At 42.3% G+C, this 19,143-nt stretch overlaps 1 protein-coding gene across 1 annotated transcript in view; it reads right to left on the bottom strand.

The window, feature by feature from the left end:
- LOC126174856 (ubiquitin carboxyl-terminal hydrolase 5) overlaps positions 1–19,143 on the bottom strand; it is a 166,475-nt gene that overhangs the window by 36,790 nt on the left and 110,542 nt on the right. The window contains exon 11 of the mRNA XM_049921253.1: positions 16,030–16,152. Within this exon, the coding sequence (XP_049777210.1) occupies positions 16,030–16,152 (123 nt within the window). The remainder of the gene's footprint in view (positions 1–16,029; positions 16,153–19,143) is intronic.

Raw genomic sequence — 19,143 nt, 5'->3', positions numbered from 1 at the left:
ATGCAGTCTCCCATCCTTCATCAAAGACACCAACCACTTTCTCGAACGCCTGGAATCCCTACCCAGTCTGTTACCCCCGGAAACCATCCTTGTAACCATTGATGTCACTTCCTTATACACTAATATTCCGCATGTCCAGGGCCTCGCTGCGATGGAGCACTTCCTTTCACACCGATCACCTGCCGCCCTACCTAAAACCTCTTTCCTCATTACCTTAGCCAGCTTCATCCTGACCCACAACTTCTTCACTTTTGAAGGCCAGACATACCAACAATTAAAGGGAACAGCCATGGGTACCAGGATGGCCCCCTCGTACGCCAACCTATTCATGGGTTGCTTAGAGGAAGCCTTCTTGGTTACCCAGGCCTGCCAACCCAAAGTTTGGTACAGATTTATTGATGACATTTTCATGATCTGGACTCACAGTGAAGAAGAACTCCAGAATTTCCTCTCCAACCTCAACACCTTTGATTCCATCAGATTCACCTGGTCCTACTCTAAATCCCATGCCACTTTCCTTGACGTTGACCTCCACCTGTCCAATGGCCAGCTTCACACGTCAGTCCACATCAAACCCACCAACAAGCAACAGTACCTCCATTATGACAGCTGCCACCCATTCCACATCAAATGGTCCCTTCCCTACAGCCTAGGTCTTCGTGGCAAACGAATCTGCTCCAGTCCGGAATCCTTGAACCATTACACCAACAACCTGAAAACAGCTTTTGCATCCCGTAACTACCCTCCCGACCTGGTACAGAAGCAAATAACCAGAGCCACTTCCTCATCTCCTCAAACCCGGAACCTTCCACAGAAGAACCCCAAAAGTGCCCCACTTGTGACAGGATACTTTCCGGGACTGGATCAGATTCTGAATGTGGCTCTCCAGCAGGGATACGACTTCCTCAAATCCTGCCCTGAAATGAGATCCATCCTTCATGAAATCCTCCCCACTCCACCAAGAGTGTCTTTCCGTCGTCCACCTAACCTTCGTAACCTCTTAGTTCATCCCTATGAAATCCCCAAACCACCTTCCCTACCCTCTGGCTCCTACCCCTGTAACCGCACCCGGTGTAAAACCTGTCCCATGCACCCTCCCACCACCACCTACTCCAGTCCTGTAACCCGGAAGGTGTACACGATCAAAGGCAGAGCCACGTGTGAAAGTACCCACGTGATTTACCAACTGACCTGCCTACACTGTGAAGCCTTCTATGTGGGAATGACCAGCAACAAACTGTCCATTCGCATGAATGGACACAGGCAGACAGTGTTTGTTGGTAATGAGGACCACCCTGTGGCTAAACATGCCTTGGTGCACAGCCAGCACATCTTGGCACAGTGTTACACCGTCCGGGTTATCTGGATACTTCCCACTAACACCAACCTGTCAGAACTCCGGAGATGGGAACTTGCCCTTCAGCATATCCTCTCTTCTCGCTATCCGCCAGGCCTCAATCTCCGCTAATTTATAATTTCAATCTGCCGCCGCTCATACCTCACCTGTCTTTCAACATCATCTTTGCCTCTGTACTTCCGTCCCGACTGACATCTCTGCCCAAACTCTTTGCCTTTACAAATGTCTGCTTGTGTCTGTGTATACGCGGATGGATGTGTGTGTGTGTGTGCGAGTGTATACCTGTCCTTTTTTCCCCCTAAGGTAAGTCTTTCCGCTCCCGGGATTGGAATGACTCCTTACCCTCTCCCTTAAAACCCATATCCTTTTGTCTTTCCTTCTCCTTCCCTCTTTCCTGACGAGGCAACCGTTGGTTGCGAAAGCTAGAATTTTGTGTGTATGTTTGTGTGTCTATCGACCTGCCAGCGCTTTTGTTTGGTAAGTCTCATCATCTTTCTTTTTAAATTATATATATATAAGATTCCATGACTTATCAAACGGGAAAGCGCTGGTAGATAGGCACAATTTAAAAAAAAAAAAAAAACCCACACACGCAACATTTCGAGTTTTTGCAACCCCCGGTTGCTTCGTCAGGAAAGAGGGAAAGATGAAAGGGATGACAGGATGTGGGTTTTAAGGGAGAGGGTAAGGAGTCATTCCATTCCCAGGAGCGGAAAGACTTACCTTAGGGGGAAAAAAGGACAGGTATACACTCGCACACACACACACATATCCATCCACACATATACAGACACAAGCAGACATATTTAAAGGCAAAGAGTTTGGGCAGAGATGTCAGTCGAGGCGGAAGTGCATAGGCAAAGATGTTGTTGAATGACAGGGGAGGTATGAGTGGCGGCAACTTGAAATTAGCGGAGAGGATTGGAGTGACTCCTTACCCTCTTCCTTAAAACCCACATCCTTTCATTTTTCCCTCTCCTTCCCTCTTTCCTGACGAAGCAACCGGGGATTGAGAAAGCTCGAAATTTTGTGTGTACCAAAAAAAGCTCTGGCAGGTCAATAGACACACAAACAAACACAAACATACACACAAAATTCAAGCTTTTGCAACAAACGGTTGCTTCGTCAGGAAAGAGGGAAAGATGAAAGGGATGAAAGGATGTGGGTTTTAAGGGAGAGGGTAAGGAGTCATTCCATTCCCAGGAGCGGAAAGACTTACCTTAGGGGGAAAAAAGGACAGGTATACACTCGCGCACACACACACACACATATCCATCCACACATATACAGACACAAGCAGACATATTTAAAGGCAAAGAGTTTGGGCAGAGATGTCAGTCGAGGCGGAAGTGCATAGGCAAAGATGTTGTTGAATGACAGGGGAGGTATGAGTGGCGGCAACTTGAAATTAGCGGAGAGGATTGGAATGACTCCTTACCCTCTTCCTTAAAACCCACATCCTTTCATTATTCCCTCTCCTTCCCTCTTTCCTGATGAAGCAACCGGGGGTTGAGAAAGCTTGAAATTTTGTGTGTACCAAAAAAAGCTCTGGCAGGTCAATAGACACACAAACAAACACAAACATACACACAAAATTCAAGCTTTTGCAACAAACGGTTGCTTCGTCAGGAAAGAGGGAAGGAGAGAGAAAGACGAAAGGATGTGGGTTGTAAGGGAGAGGGTAAGGAGTCATTCAAATCCCGGGAGCGGAAAGAATTACCTTAGGGGGAAAAAAGGACAGGTATACACTCGCGCGCACACACACACACACACACACACACACACACACACACACACACACACACCCATCCGCACATACACAGACACAAGCAGACATTTGTAAAGGCAAAGAGTTTGGGCAGAGATGTCAGTCGAGGCGGAAGTACAGAGGCATAGATGTTGTTGAAAGACAGGTGAGGTATGAGCGGCAGCAAATTGAAATTAGAAATTAGTGGAGATTGAGGCCTGGCGGATAGCGAGAAGAGAGGATATGCTGAAGGGCAAGTTCCCATCTCCGGAGTTCTGACAGGTTGGTGTTAGTGGGAAGTATCCAGATAACCCGGACGGTGTAACACTGTGCCAAGATGTGCTGGCCGTGCACATAGGCATGTTTAGCCACAAGGTGATCTTCATTACCAACAAACACTGTCTGCCTGTGTCCATTCATGCGAATGGACAGTTTGTTGCTGGTCATTCCCACATAGAAGGCTTCACAGTGTAGGCAGGTCAGTTGGTAAATCACGTGGGTGCTTTCACACGTGGCTCTGCCTTTGATCGTGTACACCTTCCGGGTTACAGGACTGGAATAGGTGGTGGTGGGAGGGTCCATGGGACAGGTTTTACACCGGGGGCGGTTACAGGGGTAGGAGCCAGAGGGTAGGGAAGGTGGTTTGGGGATTTCATAGGGATGAACTAAGAGGTTACAAAGGTTAGGTGGACGGCGGAAAGACACTCTAGGTGGAGTGGGGAGGATTTCATCCCCAAACCACCTTCCCTACCCTCTGGCTCCTACCCTTGTAACCGCCCCCGGTGTAAAACCTGTCCCATGCACCCTCCCACCACCACCTATTCCAGTCCTGTAACTCGGAAGGTGTACATGATCAAAGGCAGAGCCACGTGTGAAAGCACCCACGTGATTTACCAACTGACCTGCCTACACTGTGAAGCCTTCTATGTGGGAATGACCAGCAACAAACTGTCCATTCGCATGAATGGACACAGGCAGACAGTGTTTGTTGGTAATGAGGCTCACCCTGTGGCTAAACATGCCTATGTGCACGGCCAGCACATCTTGGCACAGTGTTACACCGTCCGGGTTATCTGGATACTTCCCACTAACACCAACCTGTCAGAACTCCGGAGATGGGAACTTGCCCTTCAGCATATCCTCTCTTCCCGCTATCCGCCAGGCCTCAATCTCTGCTAATTTCTAATTTCAATTTGCCGCCGCTCATACCTCACCTGTTTTTCAACAACATCTTTGCCTCTGTACTTCCGCCTCGACTGACTTCTCTGCCCAAACTCTTTGCCTTTACAAATGTCTGCTTGTGTCTGTGTATATGCAGATGGATATGTGTGTGTGTGCGCGCGAGTGTATACCCGTCCTTTTTTCCCCATAAGGTAAGTCTTTCCGCTCCCGGGATTGGAATGACTCCTTACCCTCTCCCTTAAAACCCATATCCTTTTGTCTTTCCCTCTCCTTCCCTCTTTCCTGACGAGGCAGCCGTTGGTTGCGAAAGCTAGAATTTTGTGTGTATGTTTGTGTGTCTATCGACCTGCCAGCGCTTTTGTTTGGTAAGTCTCATCATCTTTCTGTTAAATATAAGTTTCATATCAGCACACACTCCACTGCAGAGTGAAAATCTCATTGTATATGGTGAGTTGTTACCTTTGCTTCTTCCATTGTGTGTGTGTGTGTGTGTGTGTGTGTGTGTGGTGCCTATTCTTTTGAAGATGACCAAAATAACAGACATCATATATATATAATACAAATTCATATATGGAACTACTGCAGTAGCACAAGCAGAGCCTCCCCTATCCCAAGAAAGGCTACCTATACAAGCATTTAAATTGTCTATCAGCTCTGCTGTAACAACTGTACAGAATCTTCTGTTGGCATGACAATCAACAGTCTGCCCACTCATATGAGAGGCCTTCACCGACATGTGGCCAAGAGCAGAGTTTTCCACCCAGAAGCTGAACATGCTGCTGAGCATAACATGCTAGGCCTCAGTAACTGCTTCACAACCTGTGCATTTGGATAGTTCTCCCTACCACCAGCATCTCTGAATCATGTAGGTGGGGGCTGTCCTAGCAACATGATGTTTGATCCCATAACCTTCATGGCTCCTGTATGCACTAATCACTGTCATAGTCCCTCTTACTATGATCACACTGTCACCATGACCATACTTCACTCATTCTGTACTCACACCCTTCTCTGTAGTCCCACCACTCCCCTGTTCTGTCTCCCCTCCCAGTCCACTTCTTTAAGTCACTGTGCACATCCCCCCTACTTACACCAGAATGTTCTCAGTATTGTTTATGCACTGTACACCTCAAACTATATGTTGAGTTGAAACTCCCTAGCAGATTAAAACTGTGTGCCGCACCAAGACTCGAACTCGGCAAAGGTCCCGAGTCCGAGTCGCGGCCCAGCACACAGTTTTAATCAGCCAGGAAGTTTCATATCAGCACACACTCCACTGCAGAGTGAAAATCTCATTCTATATGGTGAGTTGTTACCTTTGCTTCTTCCATTGTTCAAATTACATACTGGTGTAGTTAATGTTCACAAATAGGCATGTGAATCTACATTCTCTGTTACTTGTTCATGGGTAAACCAAGTGTAAAGAGATAGTTTTGCTCACCTTTAAACTGTCAGGTTAAAAACAAGGAGGAAATCAAGAACCAGTGAGATTTCCAGAAACTTTAGGATCATACCGAGGTGCCCAAGAACGCCCATCAGCAACACAAAAATTGTTGCAAATATAAGGTATAATTTAATCACAAATGATAGTGTTAGTTTTTAAAATAATGTAATGCATCAAGTGTAAGAGTATGCTACACATCATTGAAGTGAAAAGTACAATTACTCTTCCTCCATTCATATGTCAGTGCAGCATTGACTGGAAACTGTGCGGGCTAATTAAAACTGCCACATTCCAAATACAACAATCTCAAAATGGCAAATAAACTGACAGTGATCTGAGAGGGATCAACCCAGTTTCTCTCTCTCTAAACATGTAAGCCTGGTTGAAGGGACGATTTGTGTGTACCTTTACATTATAAAGTACATAATTATAATAATGAAGTTTTTTGTACTAATCTCAGCCACATCATTCAAAAAAGTCAAACAAGATCTGCAATCATGTATAGCTGATAAAAAAGGAAATCTTCCAAAATGCTCATACTACATTTAAGCATGTAAGTTCAATAACTTGCAACCAACATTTCCATTAAAGGTGAGTATTCACGAATTATTTTCTAAATGCTTCCGAAGAGAAGTCAGTTTGAAGTGATAATGTGAAGAAAAAAGATTTACACTATTATTAAAAAGAACACAAATCAATACTGGCAACAAGGCTCATTCTTTACAGCTGAAATAAGTCACAGGTTAATGCATAATTTAATTCCTCTATCATATATGGTATGTGGTCAAAAATTATGTGAGTGGGTTCCGTACTGGCACTGCGGGGCAGATGGTGTTCTGTACTGGTGCGTTGGGGCACAGGGTGTTCCGCACCTGCGCCGAGTGACAGGGGGCTTTCCGTACCCACGCCAAGCGGCAGAGGATGTCCCGCATCAGCATTGAGGGCAGAGGGCATTCCACACCAGCATTGAGGGGCAGAGGGCGCTCTGCACCAGCACTGATAGGTGGACAGTGGTTTGTACCGTATTGAGAGCTGCAATGTGCTTCGCACTAATTCCGTACAGTGCAGGGTGTGTGTTTATCTATTTTGTATGGTAAGGTGTGCTTCATACCAATGTTGCGTGGCAAAGGGTACTTTGTTCCAAAGCTGGGGACGGTTACTAGTCATTAAAATTATCTATTAAACACAATGATGTTAAAGACAGGAAACACAACAAAACACGATGCCAGTGTAGTTAAGTGCTGGTGAAGGAAGAGAACATTGCCAAAATGAGAATAAAGTTCAATAGAAGAGATACTGACACACCTTAAATTTGTGAATCAATACAATCAATAGTTCGTAATACCAAACCTGAATCCAGATAGACAGTGATGTGCAACTTTAATTTAGAATAAAAACATGCGCTGAAGGAGCAGGTGTAAAGCTTCTAAGCAGTAGGAGGGAAACATACCAATGGCAAAATATATACCTACATCAGATCTATGAAGGACCTGAAGACACACATCTTGCCAAACTAGAAGAATCCCCAAGTCTACTAACAGTGTTGAGACATATAAGAATCAAACACCCAGAAGAAAACTCTATAATGTTTTCTCTACGCAATGTTGGGAACTACATTGAACTGGTATCAAAAAATTTACTTATTGACCCTCAGCCTTTGGAGAAATCGTTGCTTAGTTTTTCATAGATGTAATATGGTATATGATATTGAGAAGCTGTACAAGCAATTGATTACACCACATGGTAGAACAGCATTTGATCCTCAGCAACGGTGACCACACTGCTACATACACAATTGTAATAAACACATCTGATAATCCCTGAAAGTTTGATTTCTGTCTTTCCAGTTCAACAATATAGTTATGGTTTAGTTCAGTGCAGGACAAAGGAGACAATGACTGTAGGAAGCCAGAATGGAATTGAATATGCAAGTGGCAAACTGAAGTGGGAATCCTACCACATGTGAAGAAAGGGCTGGTGCACAGTTCAGTATAGATGTCACAATACTTAATGAACATGCAGTTAGGAAGATCAGAACCCGGAAGGTTGAAAGAGGCCTCACCACAAGTGATCACAATCTTGTTATCTTTACAGCTGACTCCTGCAGAAATACACAAGAGACAACAATCAATTAAACACATTAAACAGACAGTTCAACGTAATGAGAGCCTATTGAAACCCCCAGGAATATTTTCCCTTGTCCAGACTTGGTGGAGGTAGGTGACAAACTGGGCAAGAAAGCTCAAACTCGCACTGCAAAGAAAGGTACAATAGCAGTCATAAGACAAACAAGCTGGAGTTCATAAGTACCAGGAAAGGAGGGTCTCCAAAGACTGAGAGCAGAAGACAGATAAACAAGAAGATTCTACGAGAAAGGCCGTACTGTGCAAGAAAGAGCTCACAGATTGGGCCTGCGGCATGCAAGAATAGAGAGCTGAAACTGATTCATGCCACCAAATCGGCATCTTGACTCATGGGATCTGCCAAAAGATAAAATCTCCAACAATGCTATCAGCTCTAATGAGCAATGGCACATGACAGAAAAAACAACATTCTGCACAAGTACTGATAGATCCATATTTCCCACATGACACTGCAGAGGAAAAATTTGATGAACACAGAACTGTGGAATAAATGTAGGGAAGCATAAGATGGAGGAGGAATAGTTTTTTTTTCATTTTCATAAACGTAGGCAAAGAAATAAATTCTGAAACTGAAAAGGCACAAATTATCTGGTCTTGATGATATCATTACTGAAGTTTTACACACCTTTCATATGCCTATTAGTTTACACTTGTGTGGGTGATGGAGCCCCTTAGGGAGATAGCGAATGGGTCGGAGAAGAAGGCCAGTGTTCACTCTGTCTGCTTGCCAGGGGGTCTCATCCGAGATGTGGAGGCGGCCCTGCCGGCAGCGATAAAGAGCACTGGGTGCACCAATGACTCCTGCCGTCTGGGTTCAGAGGTCATCCTCAGTTCATACAGGCGGTTGGCGGAGTTGGTGAAGCCGGAAAGCCTCGCTTGTGGGGTGGAATCTGAGCTAACTATTTGTAGTATCGTTCCCAGAACCGATCGCGGTCCTCCGGTTTGGAGCTGAGTGGAAGGCTTAAACCAGAGGCTCAGACGATTCTGCGGAGATCTGGTGAGCAAATTTCTCGGCGATAAAGAGCACTGGGTGAACCAATGACTCCTGCCGTCTGGGTTCAGAGGTCATCCTCAGTTCATACAGGCGGTTGGCGGAATTGGTGAAGACGGAAAGCCTCACTTGTGGGGTGGAATCTGAGCTAACTATTTGTAGTATCGTTCCCAGAACCGATCGCGGTCCTCCGGTTTGGAGCCGAGTGGAAGGCTTAAACCAGAGGCTCAGACGATTCTGCGGAGATCTGGTGAGCAAATTTCTCGACCTCCGCTATTGGGTGGAGAAATGTAGGGTCCCCCTGAATAGGTCAGGCGTGCACTACACGCAGGAAGTGGCTACAAGGGTAGCGGAGTACATGTGGAGTGCACATGTGGGTTTTTTAGGTTAGAGAATTCCCTCCCTAGGCCCAACAAGATGCCTCCCGAGACGCAACTAGGTAGTAGTAGGCAAAAAGCAACAGGGAATAACAATATTAATGTGGTAATAGTAAACTGCAGGAGCGTCTATAGAAAGGTCCCAGAACTGCTCTCATTAATAAACGGTCACAACGCCCACATTGTACTAGGGACAGAAAGTTGGCTGAAACCAGATGTAAACAGTAATGAAATTCTAAACTCAGATTAGAATGTATACCGCACAGACAGGCTGGACAGTGAAGGGGGAGGCATGTTCATAGCGATAAAAAGTACAACAGTATCGAAGGAAATTGACGGAGATCCGAAATGTGAAATAATTTGGGTGAAAGTCATGGTTAAAGCAGTCTCAAACATGGTAACTGGATGTCTCTATAAGCCCCTGGCTCAGCAGCTGTTGTGGCTGAGCACCTGAAGGACAATTTGGAAAATATTTCGAGTAGATTTCCCGACCATGTTATAGTTCTGGGTGGAGATTTTAATTTGCCAGATATAGACTGGGAGACTCAAACTTTTATAATGGGTGGCAGGGACAAAGAATCCAGTGAAATTTTTTTAAGTGCATTATCTGAAAACTACCTTGAGCATTTAAACAGAGAACCGACTCGTGGCGATAACATATTAAACCTTCTGGTGACAAACAGACCCAAACTATTTGAAACAGTTAACGCAGAACAGGGAATCAGCTATTATAAAGCGGTTACTGCATCAATAATTTCCGCCGTAAATAGAAATGTTAAAGAAGGTAGCAAGATTATTCTGTTTAGCAAAAGTGACAAAAAGCAGATTTCAGAGTACTTGATGGGTCAGCACAAAAGTTTTGTCTCAAGTACAGATAGTGTTGAGGATCAGTGGACAAAGTTCAAAACCATCATACAATATGCATTAGATGAGTATGTCCCAAGCAAGATTGTAAGAGATGGAAAAGAGCTACCGTGGTACAACAACCGAGATAGAAAACTGTTGCGGAAGCAAAGGGAACTTCACAGCAAACATAAACATAGCCAAAGCCTTGCAGACAAACAAAAATTACGCGAAGTGAAACGTAGTGTGAGGAGGCTATGCGAGAGGTGTTCAATGAATTCGAAAGTAAAGTTCTATGTACTGACTTGGCAGAAAATCCTAAGAAGTTTTGGTCTTATGCCAAAGCGGTAGGTGGTTCAAAACAAAATTTCCAGACACTCTGTGACAAAAATGGTACTGAAACAGGGGATGATAGACTAAAGGCCAAAATACTAAATGTCTTTTTCCAAAGCTGTTTCACAGAGGAAGACTGCACTGTAGTTCTCTCTCTAGATTATCACACAGATGACAAAATGGTAGATATCGAAATAGACAACGGAGGGATAGAGAAACAATTAAAATCGCTCAAAAGAGGAAAGGCCGCTGGACCTGATGGGATACCAGTTCGATTTTACACAGAGTACGCGAAGGAACTTGCCCTCCTTCTTGCAGCGGTGTACCGTAGGTCTCTAGAAGAGCGTAGTATTCCAAAGGATTGGAAAAGGGCACAGGTCATCCCAGTTTTCAAGAAGGGACGTCGAACAGATGTGCAGAACTACAGACCTATATCTCTTAACGTCAATCAGTTGTAGAATTTTGGAACATGTATTATGTTAGAGTATAATGACTGTTCTGGAGACTAGAAATCTATTCTGTAGGAACCCTCATGGGTTTCGAAAAAGACGATTGTGTGAAACCCAGCTTGCACTATTCGTCCATGAGACTCAGAGGGCCATAGACACGAGTTCCCAGGTAGATGCCCTGTTTCTTGACTTCCGCAAGGCATTCGATACAGTTCCCCTCAAAGTAAGAGCAAATGGACTATCAGACCAATTGTGTGATTGGATTGAAGAGTTCCTAGATAACAGAACACAGCATGTCATTCTCATTCTCAATGGAGAGAAGTCTTCCAAAGTAAGAGTGATTTCAGGTGTGCCGCAGGGGAGTGTCGTAGGACCGTTGCTATTCACAATATACATAAATGACCTTGTGGATAACATTGGAAGTTCACTGAGGCTTTTTGTGGATGATGCTGTGGTATATCGAGAGGTTGTAACAATGGAAAATTGTACTGAAATGCAGGAGGATCTGCAACGAATTGACGCATGGTGCAGGGAATGGCAATTGAATCTCAATGTAGACAAGTGTGATGTGCTGCGGATACATAGAAAAAAAGATCCTTTATCATTTAGCTACAATATAGCACGTCAGCAACTGGAAGCAGTTAATTCCGTAAATTATCTGGGAGTAGGCATTAGGAGTGATTTAAAATGGAATGATCATGTAAAGTTGATCGTCGGTAAAGCAGATGCCAGATTGAGATTCATTGGAAGAATCCTAAGGAAATGCAGTCTGAAAACAAAGGAAGTAGGTTACAGTACACTTGTTCGCCCACTGCTTGAATACTGCTCACTGGTGTGAGATCCCTACCAGATAGGGTTGATAGAAGAGATAGAAAAGATCCAAAGGAGAGCAATGTGCTTCGTTACAGAATCCTTTAGTAATTGCGAAAGCGTTATGGACATGATAGATAAACTCCAGTGGAAGACTCTGCAAGAGAGACGCTCAGTAGCTCGGCATGGGCTTTTGTTGAAGTTTCGAGAACATACCTTCACCGAGGAGTCAAGCAGTATATTGCTCCCTCCTACATATATCTCGCGAAGAGACCATGAAGATAAAATCAGAGAGATTAGAGCCCACACAGAGGCATACTGGCAATCTTTCTTTCCACGAACAATACGAGACTGGAAAAGAAGGGAGAGCCGATAGAGGTACTCAAGGTACCCTCCACCACACATCGTCAGGTGGCTTGCAGAGTATCGATGTAGATGTGCCAATTCTATAAAGCATTTTTATTGCATTGAAGAATACCAGATATTAGCAAATGTGATTATTTCAAAAAAAGGAGAAGGGAAGGATCCCGTGGCTCTAAATTCCCTTCTTTGTACTTTAAGGAAAAATGCTGGAGGAGCGTGGTAGACTACAGGAGAAAAAGACTGCTTCATGGAATGAACTCTCAACAATGTGTGTTCAGAAGTTAGAAGTCAACAGAAGATTCTGTAGATTACGTGATAACACACATTAATGTTGTAAATATTGTAGGGGTGTTAGATCACCCAGTACTTCTTGACCACTTGAGGTACTTTCTATTGCCCTTGAATGTTGTATACAAGCAGAGAAACAAATATCATGCTCACGAGAGACCTCTGCAAAAAAAATTTCAGAAGGCTGATGTGTTGTAACATTTAGTGTTAGATGCATCAGGATTCAATGTCGCAAACTAACCAATGGCCAGTGCAGAGAAGAAGATTCCGCCGATGTCTGTTGCCGCTCTCTACCCTGAATTGAATTACTCACAAACATAATAGTAATTGAAAAATAAATGAATATTGTTGTGTTAATTGACTGACTCATAATAAGATTATGTAGCAGTTAGCTTGCCTATCTTACTGGCAAGGCCTGTTGTGCATTCGCCTCAATATAATAAAGTCAGCAAAAAGTAAAGGTTATTTTTGTCCAACTGTTCATTTGAGAAGCATAAAGTGATTATTTATTTTGCAAGAGTATACAGAAAGTCATTTCACATGGGTTGAGTGGAAATTCCCATGCATCTTTAAAAACAGTTTGAGATGAGAATTTACGAAACTCTGACAGTTCCATCAGAGATTATTTATGGCACTGTACATTCCAGAGATAGATTTTATCATTGACAACTTCTGTGAAGTTAACATTTTTACCAAGACACGTGAAAGTGCTTTTACGCACAGTAGTGTCTCTTGATGTACAAAAACTTCAAAAATTTTGTTGTTGCTTACGCCCAGAGGACCAGAAATCTGAACATGGTCAAGAAAGATTAACTCCAATATTTAACACAGTGCAAGGCTGAGTAACTGAAAGCTGAACTTCTGTTGTACTTGTACATCGAAACCAGGGGCTGTAATGCTGCATGGATTCATAAGTGGCCCTGTGTCCTACAATCTGCTACAGGATAGGTATTGAGAAAGTTGCACGAAAACAAAGGAGTTGTTGGAGTGGCTGCATTTGTTGATGATGTTGTGCTCCTTGTGAAGCGAAGCTCCCATAGCAACCTGAAGAAGGATTTAGCACAGCCCTTCACAAATTATATCAGTTGAGACATCCAATCATGAAATCACGCAACAGATCCATAAAGATAAATATGTGTCGCCATATACCTTGGCAGCTTTTGAACGAGTGACAAAATTATAATGCACATATTGAAGAAATGAACAACAGAGGGAGGAAATTGATGAACAACATTATTAGACTACTCAGTTACAATTATAAACTACCCACAAAGACAATAAGAATGTATAACAGTATTTTTTTTTTTTACTGCAGTCATGGAATACTGCGGGAGTGCTTGGGTGCAGACTTTAGCTCATTATCACCAGCTAGGATAGTTAACTGGGTGCAGCATGGAATCCTAATTTGGTTGACAGGAAGTTTTAGTAATTTGTCAGTTGAGGCATTGCAAGTAATACTCGGGCCACTATCTCCAGATATGAGAAAAAGGGGCAATATAGTTGTTAAACACAGAACATCATGAAGTGAAGAATTTAACATGAATATGTACTACAAACAAGCAGCAAATCCACAATCAGGTCCTTCTCCTGAGACAGTAATAATGGGATGAAGCCCAAACAGCGAGAAACATCTATGATTTTCTTCCAAACTTAAAACAGAGACTGAGAATGAAGCTCCTGTATCCTTTCAGAGGCCTGATGCTTCTTGACGAGTCATGAGTCTAACGCCACCTACTGGCATCGAAGTGGGAGACTAACCTACGAGCCTGAGTGTGGTGAAGAAGGCTTGCCAGAACATACAATCTGGGGATATCCACTGTAGGCTGATGTTGCTGATAATCTGAATTAGCACGGAGGACTTAATATCACGGAGATACTGTGTTGTGAGACTAAATATTAGATCTTGGACAATATTGCTGACACTGTTTCAAGGAAGGATTGGGTCAACCCCTGTTTGCTGTACTACAGGTGGTTGTGATGGAAAAATTGAGAAGCAACACAGGGGAGACATTTGAGCTCAACAGAAGCAGCAGATGAAATGCCTTTTAACAGCACATGCAAGGTGATCACAGCAATACCAGTATGGAAGTATAGTCATGGGCTGTGTCTTGCCAGCCAAGGAGCCAGAACTGAGGTGATGCTGCGCGGCACAAGGCTGCACTCCTCACTGGGAACAATGATACTTCCTCCGAACAGGAAAGTTATCCATTGCAAACAGGAAACTGGCAGACAATGGAAGAGACTGGTTTCACCCCAGAACCTTCTGCAGTGGCCAAGGTACCAGCAGGGCATGCCCACGGACCGGGGAGATATGGGAGTGTCTTGTGCAATGTGGCAGACAAAAAACTGGTGTTGTAATTATCTGAATTAGTTATAGTGTATACTAGTGATAGACAGGAGGGAACCAAGTTGTAGGACAATAGTAGTGGTAGATGTAAATGGGTATGGTAGTCTATGTAGTCTTCATTAACAGTAGAAAAAGTTATGGTCAAGGGAAGTATATTGTGTTAGCTTTAATACTGCATTTTGCATCAATGCGTACTGACATACACGGGAAAAAATTGACTGCCGATAATAATTTGAGTATGAATGAATATGATGTGTGTTTAATGCTAGCCTAGTTTCTTATTTTTATCACACTTCAAACATTACAACTTTGAAAGTACCATATTCAGGATACAAACAAATTGCTTGGTCAGCAGCCACATTTCTGAATGCATCAATACTCCTGTCTTTGCTGTTCTAAACCTCAACTCTCACATTTCATTGGCCACTTACCACAAAAAGGCATTCTTGTTCCTGCATAAAACCCTACAATTCTCTACTCCTATTCAGTTAGATAGAATCCTCAATTAAGCTAGTATGGATTACAGCAATAAATTAAATGTGAGTCTCAAAAGTTATTGAACATTTTCCTTTTATACCAAAAATAAGTAGTAGTATTTATCATATTCAAGGGCCTCCTCCCCCCCCCCCCCCCCAATCCCACACACACCCTCTTTACTCTATCAAGTTAGCCTAGCTAACCAGCTGAAAGCTCTTGCTGCCAATATTTATCTGACCTGCACCCAAGGTACCCAATACTACACAGGTTCACCTAAAGTGCAGTATCCCAAAGGTATTCCAAATGGTTTCTCCTGCAATGTTGTGCATTCCATCTCAACTGTCATCTGGCAACAGATTCTCTGTAGCATTAAATCTTGCGTTCACACACTTCTAAAAGAGTTTCATGTGTTGAACCTGATTTACTATGTATAAGGTATCTCTTTATTTCACAGTAGGTCCAAGAAGGCGGTTTGTTATTTCAGTAGTGTTTCTGTAAGGAAGCAGCAGTTACAAACACATACTAAAAGTAATCTTCCATAGATTTTTAATAATACAATCCTCCCAAAACTTAGTAATTTTGTGTAATAACTTTTTTTTTTAGTTTCCACATCCATATACAGCAAAGGACTTTAGAAAGCTGTGAATGCATTGCAGAAAAAAGGCAGTAATTTATAATCCAATAACATAAAATCCTTTTTGTAATTAAGCAAGAAGACTACAAAAAACAGTTCATAAATGTGCCTATTTACTGAAGATTTCTACACAAAAAATGTTTCAACCTTGCAGTTTAAGGGTAAGGGTTATATTACCATACAGATTTTTATGACCAAAAGGCGGCTAAATTCAAAGAACAAGGGATTCCTTGTATCACTTACTTCCGAGCTGTGGTCTTCTCACTAACAGCTGTACTGTAGAAACCAGTTATGATTTCTGGTTGAGTAAATGCTTCCAAGCAGGAGAATAATTTTATTTTTGGCCGCACAATTTGACCTGGGTCCCTGGAAGCAATTTATATTTTAAATTCTTAAGCCAAATGACTAGTAATACAATTTTAATTGAGATATGGTTTCCATAATTAACACCTTTGATTTCTTTCCCCTTACTCACTTCATTTGCAAAGATAATGAAATACAAAAATGATGTGCAGGGAGTTTAAAAGATAGAGTATTAATAAAATAGAAATGGGACTATCAATGTTCCCATAACTGAGTTACTACAATAATGATACTATTCTAACATATATTACTTATTTTCTTTGTTCCTATGTAAATCAGCTTAAGATCTTACTGCAGGACATGACACATTGATACCAGTCTTGAGAAATTAATTTTGAGCATGGATAAGGAACCTAGCACAGTAAAGACACTAAAAAGAAATGGAAAGACTGCCAGCAAAATATGCTGGATGAGCTGGATGTAACTGCAGTGCTTCATGTTCATTCAATGGACAACAGAGATATACAATGAACAACAGATATAGATTTTTTGTAATTTTTTGGCCTCTTACGCAATTGCTCCTTTGTTGCAATAATATGCTAGTGTGGCACTGACAACTGGCACCAAAGCAAAATTGGTGTTCATCACTAAACACAATTTTACCTATTTCATCCCTGCAATTTCTTCTTTGGTTGCACCGTTGCAGGTGTCCACTAGGGTGGTGGTAAGAAAACCTTCCTTGCTCATACTTCAGCTACCAGAACCATGAGTCATGAGACTTCTAGCTGATCCAGGGGAGCAGCATTGGCCATATTTTGTTCTATGCTCACTGTGTGATAAGCTATGACTGTTGGTATTATTTGGTGGCTGAGGCAAGACTGCTTACTGCTGCTGTCCAGAATCAGGAAAAAAAACATGCAATTTCTTTCAGTCAAAGTTACCAACAATGACAAGGTGCTGACATCAGATTTCAAACGCACCCAGAATTTTTCCAAAAGAACCATTCACCAAGCTGTCTGTAATCCTAAAACAACTTTGCTGAAGCACATCTAACAGCAAGAATTTTGCCCACTCATCCAGTCCTGTCAGGTCTATAATAGTAACTAACTCAATATTATGTTTGAAACAACAAAATACTCTTTTACCAAGACAAATAGAATCCATGGGCTTAAAGTTTTTGTTTCGAGTGTATGATTCTTACTCTGTTCACAGCAAGGTTCTCTGAACCACTGTCTTCCATGCCTTCTGTCTGTTATATCTAAAATGTATTTAACTTATCACTTCCCATAAAGATAAGATCTATGTAGGGTAGGACATTATTATTAATGGCATGCGTTAAAGACTTATGTAAACCTAGGGAAGAAGACCTAGTTCTTTGTGCCACATTAATATTTTTATCTGCCCACTATAAGAGGAAATGAACTAACTGAATTAAATCATTCAACACTTTAATAATGAAGTTGTCAATGATGTTTTCAGGTTTGGACCATCTTGACTTTGCTCAGTCCTTCTCAGAAGTACCACCTACAGCATAACATTTTCATTTAGTATTGTGATGTAACTTTTTTCAGTCAGCATGGCTCTTCTTCAGTTCAGCAGAATCGCGGTGTCAGTGCTGTTTATCCTTCGCTATTTGGTCGTCGTATGAAGGATGTTCACAGGTCCAGTGGCTGTTTGCACAGAAAGAGGTAGTCGGCGATCTATCATAACATGCCTTTAAAAATCAATGGAATGGTGGAGGGTAGGGATAAGAATTCTCAAAGCATATATTGCGCAGTCACACAGCAATGGGTACAACAACATTCTACGAAATGACATTACAGTACCAAGCAGAAAGAATTTCACCGTTTCGTTGACAATGAATGAGCACAAAATTACAACAATCGGCAGACGGGATTCATTGTTCTGTAGATCAAGAAGCACTTTGTGCTACATTTGCAGGCACACAGTAAGTGACAAAATTGTTGGTACAAACAGTACAATTTTTAAAGTCACACACATTATCCTACTGTCAGTTGCAACAGTTTTCAGTGGAACTGAATAAAGAGCAAAACTGCAAAGTACATTGGTTAAGTCGTGGGGCACACCTGGAATGATTTTGTGATTTAAAACTTGCTATTGTTGAATTTATGAAGTAAAAAGGAATGCAGGAACGAAAATTAGAACATCCAAATCGAATTGCAGATCACACAATTTTAAGTGGACTTGATTGCACACTGTGCAGTCTATGACGTTGAAAGAAGAGAAATAACTTCTTTCCGATTTGATTGGGATGCATTTAACAGAAAATCATGTTGTAGAAGGGGCACACTGACAAACACAGTCCAGTTCCCTAAGCACAACTGTGTTAAAGAAAACATTAGGTTTGAAGAACTCATTGTGGCCTCGAAAGAATTAATAAAAGTTTCAGAACTGTTTGGATGACACTGCCAGTCTTACATCTGTTTTCAAGGTGTCTTTTAGACCATTTACTGTTTCGGATGAAAGCACCCCAGTGCAAGTGCATATATAACTGACTGATCTGCAAGGTAATTCCCATTTTAAAGACAAATCCTTTTATGTTAAAACTGTCCAGGATGCCTACATTGCTTTCCTCAGGCAGAGTTTCCACATTTTCACAATGCGGCTGCGAAAGTACTACATTATTATGGTCAGTGTGTGTGTGTGTGTGTGTGTGTGTGTGTGTGTGTGTGTGTGTGTGTGTGTGTGTGTGTGTGTGAGAGAGAGAGAGAGAGAGAGAGAGAGAGAGAGAGAGAGAGAGAGAGAGAGAGAGAGAGAGAGACCGACCTTTTACCAAATACATAACTAAATAAGCCATGATTGCATGGCAACTTACATGCGAAAATCGTTGAAACTGTCGACTTCAATCTGTATGCTGAAAATTTGTAACAGATAAAAATCAAGTGGTCTTCAATGTGCCAAAAATAATTAAATAATACACAAAAAGTGATTCGTTTGTGATCCATATTGCTGAGAAATGTAAAATATTAACGAAGTCATATGCAGTGTGACTGCACTGCCATTTAACTGTGTCATGTTCACAGGTTTCTCCTC

This window comes from Schistocerca cancellata, chromosome 3, assembly GCF_023864275.1.
Source record: "Schistocerca cancellata isolate TAMUIC-IGC-003103 chromosome 3, iqSchCanc2.1, whole genome shotgun sequence".
Classification (NCBI taxonomy): Eukaryota; Metazoa; Arthropoda; class Insecta; order Orthoptera; family Acrididae; genus Schistocerca; species Schistocerca cancellata.
The sequence above is the reverse complement of the archived record's forward strand: the minus strand, read 5'-3'. Positions and strand labels throughout refer to the sequence as shown.